The 7,577-nt window shown below is 42.0% G+C and overlaps 1 protein-coding gene across 1 annotated transcript; it reads right to left on the bottom strand.

The window, feature by feature from the left end:
- Nucleotides 1-1,468: 1,468 nt before the first annotated feature.
- Nucleotides 1,469-7,532, bottom strand: LOC124186600 (structural maintenance of chromosomes protein 2). Its single transcript, XM_046578434.1, has 7 exons — nt 7,201-7,532; nt 6,572-6,994; nt 6,226-6,504; nt 4,782-6,143; nt 4,074-4,695; nt 3,743-3,996; nt 1,469-3,650 (listed from the first exon to the last, which is right to left on the bottom strand). The coding sequence occupies exons 1-7, from the start codon at nt 7,366-7,368 to the stop codon at nt 3,216-3,218; spliced, it is 3,543 nt and encodes a 1,180-aa protein (XP_046434390.1). The 5' UTR covers nt 7,369-7,532; the 3' UTR covers nt 1,469-3,215.
- Between the last annotated feature and the right edge of the window lie 45 nt (nt 7,533-7,577).

Raw genomic sequence — 7,577 nt, 5'->3', positions numbered from 1 at the left:
TTTTTGATAACGTTACTAATTTCAAACTCGTATTTCTATGCACATTCTAGAATCAAACTATAATTACCACTATTCGATATTTTTATAACGCAATTCCAGTTTGCTCATCAGAAAAATATACTTTTCTACTCGAATTAATCAGCCTGAGTGGTGAATATTATTCTCCAATGAATATGTACGTAACTGAATCATTGTTCTTTCACGTTTAGATGCTCGAAGGTACGAGAGCTGGAAAAAAATCGTAGCGGTAGAATGTGGTGAATGTATGGCCAGCACTTTTTTAGAGTTAAATCTACAGCAATTGTGACAAGATTTACAAACCCGATAACAAGAGTTACAAAACCAGCAGTAAGAGTTATAATATACTTAGGCAGATGTAACAGAATCGATGTAGATTCGACTCCAAAAAAATGCTGTCCATACGTTCACCACGGCAGATGTAAAATCTAAATTTAATTTTTATCCGTGCATCTTTTGAAATTTTAGGCACGCATTATGACTGGTACACTGTAGGTACACACACACTTGTGTAGATACTGCGGCGAGGTGGATGGCCTCGGAAACTTGTGTGTGTCAATGTATGTAGAAAGTGTCGCGCGGTATGGAGCTAAAAAAGGAGGATCGAAACCGGCGACGCGGAGGCGTGAGAGGAGTCGTGGAATTTCAAATTTAAAGAGTAAAAAGAAAATTAAGTAAACCGAAACAGCCAACATTCTGATCGATAAATTAAATTGCTTATCCGTAGAGCGTCGCGTCGTTGATTGATTGATGATTACAAGATTTGTAGTAATCTTATGTTAAGTTATACACTTGACAAACTGGAATTATTAACAATAGTATTATACTTTGTTGTATTGATTTTTCTAGAAAATAAGATCATTTCTTAAAAATATCTGTATCGACCTCACTTTTATATAATAATTAAAGATTAGGTATAATAAATCTGTTCCAACATCTCTTGGCGTTCTTATCATTGAAATGAAATTACGTAGCAGTTTCTTTTTTTCAGGCTTCATTTCTCGTAGCATATTATTATACAGGAAATAGTAAACGTCAACTCCGGACTTAGAAGGTTTAATAGAAATTTGGTAGCAGAGAAAGTTTTCTAAAATACTTTTTCTGTTCTCTTCCCCCCCTCCCCCCCGTACGTTTTCTTCCGTCCCGAGAAACTTTTTAGCTTCATTTCTTTATTTTATAATTTCTTTGATAAAATATTTTCCGTATATATTAATCTAACACTTGTTATACATGTAATCGCAAGTGAAATTTTGTCCATGCAAAGAACAAAAAGTTTCGCAAATATAAACAACTAATATTATATGAGCGTTCTATTACTGGGAAAAATTTCAATACAGTCATTTTGCGTATTGTGTAATCGAATCGTTTAAATACAGGTTCAATTATACGTCTGCGTCAGTTGATGAATTCTGCTAAACTGCGGTACGACCCAGGTTTTTCCATTTTGACAATTAGCCACTGATTTCACCATATCCTGGGTGTATCACGCATCATGCATAAGTACCGAGCACGTCGGTTGCCCAATTTTCCTATTTCATTTTTGACAGGCTGCGGTTTGGGCGAGAGTCTGAGGCCGCGTAATTTCCGTTTGTGATTTAAATACCTCTAAGATAGATATTTGAAAGCATATAATAGTATGTATATGTACTATGGAATTAAATTCAATGGACATAAATTCGTTACAAATAGGTTTGACTCCACGCCTTATTTAAATCGAGTATATAATGATTTTTTTCCCTCTCCAACTGTCGGTTCCTTGCGCACGTAGGTGGTGGTAGTTTGAGGAATCGCGGTGAGAGCTTTGCGAACAGGATGACGTACGTACAATCGTCAATCGTGTAGGTGTAATAATATTATATGTATACAATGTATACTGTACTTATTATACGTGTATGCATAAATCCGCAAGTGCCAATTGTTTGCAAGTGAAATCACGCGTTGTTCACGCCGTGTAAACAGAGGTTCGTATTTCTTTTTCACCACTACATTTAGTTAGTGTACCTATGCATGTAAAGAAATAAACCGGTAATCGACCCGTTTAAATTTTTAATAACATATTTTATACAATTTGTTCATTATTTTTGTATAAATAACAGTTATGTAGTTGAAAGTTAAAGCTTGATGATGATGGGAAAACTTTTCCACACCGGTTACTAATTCGTTCTAAGCATTAGCAGTTGTTGAAGAGCGCGAAATGGTTCGCCGGTTTTATATACCGAATAATTACCCCGTGTCGAATTCTTGAAAATAATACGAATTCCCAATTATCGATTAAAAAATCAATAATATTTTTAGGTCATCAGCCAGAAGTCGTTCAACTCCCCGCTATCACGGTTATTACTATATCACGTTGCTGGTTTCAGACGATCTGACTTCGATTTTATGCTACAAGTTGTAAAAGCTGCGAACGTTTTTTAAAACAATTAATACGGCATTTCGTCAGTAGGTATTTTGGAATATGACTGTGTAGAATATGTCTAGAAATTTGTGTTTTTGATTAAGTACAAAGTTTCCTTTCCATTTTTGTTTTTGTTACTTTTTTACCCGAAACGGTTCGTCGATATTCACCGAACTTTCCTTATCCGTATCGAAAATTTGTTTCTCTACGTAAATCACATTGCTTTTAAAGCGTGCATCGGTGTAAATGCGTATAAATTATACATATGAGGTCGATGAAAAGAATACAAGAAATGAAAGATGAATAAAAAGAGATTTTGAAAGAAGTGCAATTCGATACTCTGGTGAACGGTAGAAAAAGTATATTTATGAAAACATCACAGGTTCTATTTTTCTCTTTAACACTATATACATCTATGCCGTAAAGCTATAAATGACGATTGTATCGTAAATTTTTCTTCAAAATCACTTACTCTTCCATAATATATTACAGATGAAAATCAATTTTCGCGGAAGAACAAGAAAAGAAAATATTAAAAAGAAAAAGAAAATTTAGGCAATAGTAAAGTTACTTCACTAGGGACACACACTGCCTACTTTTTTTCTGTAAGTAAACTAAGGATAAAAATAGTTTTCGAAATGTCACGACTAACTGGTAAAAAGCCTTAAAAAATACTCGACGGATAATTTTATCAATTGAAATAAAAACGATAATGAATAGTGAATATTAGCGGAGTGAGTCAGAAACTGTGGGAAAATGGAAACGAAGTTCCACCTCGTGCCACGAACCAGATATTTCCTTAGTTCTTACGAGCTGTGGCGGTATTCGCAGTCCTCATGACGGCTGAAAAACCGTCGATGAATTTTGTCCTAAAAAGAACGTTCGCGTTGTTGAACATGCCGTCCTTCAACGAGACGATTATGAACTGCGATTGAGTGAAATGCCGCTTGAGCATGCTCCCGATATTCTGGGTGTGGGATAAATCTAAAGCAGCGTCGACTTCATCCAGGATATAAAGGGGCGCCGGTTTGAACAGCAGCATGGCCAGGATCAGCGACAAGGCGATCAGCGACCTCTGACCACCCGACAACTCGCTCAGCGACTCCTTCCAGATACCAGAAAAACCGATTTTTACCTCGAGTCCGTCGAGGTAGGTCTTGTTTTCCGGCGGTTCCAGCTTCGCGTCCGCACCTGGCAAAAGGGTGCTGAATATAGAGCCAAAGTCCTTGTTGACCTGCGAGAGAGAACGGAAACAGATGAAAAGAAAGTATTTTCTTGCTTTTTGTTTTACATGTAGATGAGGTGGTATCCTTATTCTCTTCGCACCTGCTTGCAAGCCTTGGCCAATATCTCCTTCTTCTTTTCGTCAAGTTCCCGTATGGCCTCGAGTATTTTTTTCCTGTCGCTCTCCACTATCTGTTTCTTCTTCATCAGTTTGCTGTACTCCTCCTCTTCCCTGCTCAGTAAATCCATTGCTCTGGTGTTTATGTTTCTGCTGAGCTTGTCGTGTTCCTTTTGGAGCTGAGATATCCTGCGACCCATTTCCGTCGGCGAGTCCGCGTTGAAGTCATAGATACCACCTGGAATTTTAATGTATCGAACAAAATCAGGTCGAAGGTATCTCGAGTGAATCGCAAACTGGATACACGCCACTTACCCGCAGTTCCAAAGTAGGCCTTGTCCTTCTCGATCCAATCGTACTTCCTCGACAGCGCCTTTATCTTCGATTCGCTCTCGCCAGCTGTTCCCTGAATCGCGGATATCTCGTGGTTCAATTTTTGTATCTCGAGTTCGAAGTCGATTTTCTGTTTAGCGATTTCCTCTTTCCTGTTCAAAAGCTTTTGGATTTCCTTGTTCTTCTGGTTTATTGCCTCTTTCTGCATCTTAACTTTGGCCTGAAGCGCCTTTACGTTTTCTCGTATTTCGGCAAGACTCTCGTCTCGCGTCACCGACGCTTCCTTCAAATTCGCCAGCTTCTCCTCAGCCGCAACGAGCTGTTCCTTCCCAGTCTGAATCGCTTTCCTCAGCTCAGTTATCTCCAAATTAAGCGTTTCCGATTCCTGCTCACGCTTCTGCCACTGCTCTCTGCTCTTGGTCGACTTCTGCTTCATATCTTTCATCTCCATCTCGACAGCCTTCAATTGCCGCTCTCGGATGTTGACCGCGTCCTTCAACTGCCCCTCGATGTCGTTGGCCCGCTTTGTGCTCTCCGACTCGATACGCTTCGCCGTCTCCAACGTCTGCGTCGCTTCTTCTATCGTCGACTTCAGCACTTCAACCTGTGGCAAGCAAGAAAAAACCCTTCTAGCCTACTATATAGAATACGGATCTACCGCGCCTCGATCAATTGCGTTTAAATACGAACCTCTTCTCGCAGTTTGTGATGCGAAGTTTGCTGGAGCCTCTGACGGACCAATTCGACCTCATGATTCCTGAGATCAAAGCGCTGCTTGAGGACCTGGAATTTCTTCGAGACATCTGCGCTGCTGGTTAACTTTCGGTTAATTTCAGCCAGCGATCTCTCGTCCTCGTTCAGCTGGTTCTGGATAGTTTTGAGCTCGTCAAGCTGGAGCAACAGCGAGCCAGTTTTTGAGCCAGCGCCGCCACTGAGCGTTCCAGCGGGGTCAAAGACGTCGCCTTCGAGAGTGACGCACTTTTTCATAATGCGTTCGTGGAAGGTTACTTTCTGGGCGGTCTCCATGTCCTTGCACACGAATATCTGACCGAATATCCAATTCATGGCTTTAGCGATTTCTGGAGGATAGTCAATCAGTGACAAAGCTGGTTGCACATTTCCCTTACCGCCGACCGCCTCCGCGAGACTCACTATTTTCGGGTCCATTGTACGACCACTTATCTTGTTCAGAGGAATGATGGTCACGCGTTGCTGAAGCTGCCCGCGCTGCAGCAACTTTTTACTCGTCGTCTCTGTGTCGACAACCACATTGAATAACCGGCCACCAGCTGCGGTTTCCAGGGCGGTAGCTGTGGCCGGCTCTTTTACCGTGAACAGTTTGCAGACCAGCCCCTTGACCGAGTTTCGATTGAAATTCGGTTCTGGATCCTGGTATTGGAATCTGAGCTGTGAGTGACGCGCTTCAAAATTATCACTCCGCGAGCGCAGCGAAGCCACGTTCCTACTTATGAGCTTTGCCTCTTCCTGAAGCGCCTCTTTGGAGGCCTCGTTATAGTCAAGCTTGTCGATCTCATTTTGAAGGCTCTTGAGTTCCTTCTCCATTTCCTCGAGATTTTTACTGTCCTGTTTGTATTGGGTCTCTGTGCTACGCATCTCTGCCTGTTTTTTCACCAGCTGCTCCTTACTGTGCTTCAGTGTCATTTGGCACTGCTTAATCTCCGTTTTCGCCTTGGTCGCCTGCTGCTTCGCGTTCATTAACTGTTGCTCCAGTGTCGCGTTTTCTCCATCCTCACTCAGCAGCAGCCCTGAGCTGACTTTCTCATACCGCTCTTGTGCCACTTGATACAGCGCCGAGTCCTCCTCGCACTGCGCCTTCAAACTTCTGAATAGTTCGCTAACTTTTGACAGTTCCTTTTCCTTCGTTGTCAGAGCTGCCTCGTCATCCTTTATGTTCGTCTTCAGCTGTCCAACCAGCTTAATCTCCGCCTCTATACTCTCTTTAGTACTGTTCGCCTCTGCCGTAAGCTTGTGCTCCTGGCTCTCGGTGCGCTTCAGCTCGCTTTCGAGCTCCTCAAGCTTACTGCCCTTGTCCTGAAGTGAAATATCAATGGTAACGGAGACTTGAGATGGAGAATAAAACGATCAAAGCTAGTTTTGTGGCTATGTAAATTACCGCATCCCTAGCCCTGTGGATTTCTTCTACTCGTTGGTCGATATTCACGATTTCCTGCGCCCCGTCATCGATAGCTTTCGTCTTTGCCTGGACAACACTTTGGACCTTGTCCACTTGGGCCGCAGTGTTGGTAATTTTCTCCAAAGTGGAAACGTATTCCCAGGCAATATAAATTCTGTGGCAATGATCCAGCTCCCTCTCGACTCGCTGGAATTCTAGGTACTGAGACTTCTGGTCCTTCAGTTTCCGCAGTCGTGGCTCGAGTACCTCTTTAATGACCTGCAACCAATCGAATGTCGTTACTCATGGATATAACTGACAAATTGAAAGAAAAGCCTAAACTCACGCTTGATATTTCCTTCAACTTGCTGTCCTTTTTCTCGATTGTTTTCAAAGCAATGTTCTTTTTATTCTCGTACAAGCTCGTGCCTGCTGCTTCCTCAATCATTGACAGAATTTCTACAGGCTTCATGTTCAAAACCTTTGTTATTCTTCCTTGCATAATCAAGAAGTGTGGATTGTTGACGTTCAGCTGAACCGAGCAGAACATATCATGGGCTCGCTTGTTTTGCACAGTGGATCCGTTGATCATGTACTTGTTTTTTCCACCAATTTGAACCTGCCGGGTGACCGTAATCTCCTTGTAATCTTCATAGCCCATTGGCGATGAACTACGATCTCGATTGTCGAACGTTATTGTAACGCTGGCTTTGGTCACTCCGGCCTGTCCGGACTTGTAGACCAAATCTTGGAGCGAGTTCGCTCGGATCTGAAATACGAGGAGTTTGAGTTTCGTTTTGAATTAGGAACGCTGTTTGAATCTAGGGACAAAAATGGCCGACGAGTTGGCAGCCTTGTCGGACAATCACAACGTACAACTTTTCAAATCACCGTCGAAAAGAAGAGGGAAATCGGCGAGAGGTTATGTCAAATTTTTCGGCTATTCATCAAAGGGCGGTGATTTAATTACATTACCTGCGAGAGATTCGTGATTCCCAATACGAAACATATCGCATCAAGCACGTTTGATTTCCCGCTCCCGTTGAGGCCGGTGATGGCATTGAATTCCTTATCAAATCCATTTACCTCGACTCTCTTTCCGTACGACTTAAAGCCGTCTATAACCATCGACTTAACGTACATCGTTGCTTTACCGAGTTATCGACAATGCCGGAGACACGCCGTTTCATCGAAATAAAAAACTATTCGATACACCGTATTTGTATACTGCCGTCCATTCAACAGAGTAAACCCAAGGCACGCTCAGGCACGCTACACAGACCCTAGGTACAAGCAAAATTGACAGTGCATACTTTATTATATAATGAAACTTATAAAAATGCATTTCCCTA

The sequence above is a fragment of the Neodiprion fabricii genome, chromosome 7 (genome assembly GCF_021155785.1).
Source record: "Neodiprion fabricii isolate iyNeoFabr1 chromosome 7, iyNeoFabr1.1, whole genome shotgun sequence".
Taxonomy (NCBI): Eukaryota; Metazoa; Arthropoda; class Insecta; order Hymenoptera; family Diprionidae; genus Neodiprion; species Neodiprion fabricii.
Note: the sequence above shows the minus strand (reverse complement) of the source record. Positions and strands in the feature narration are given on the sequence as shown.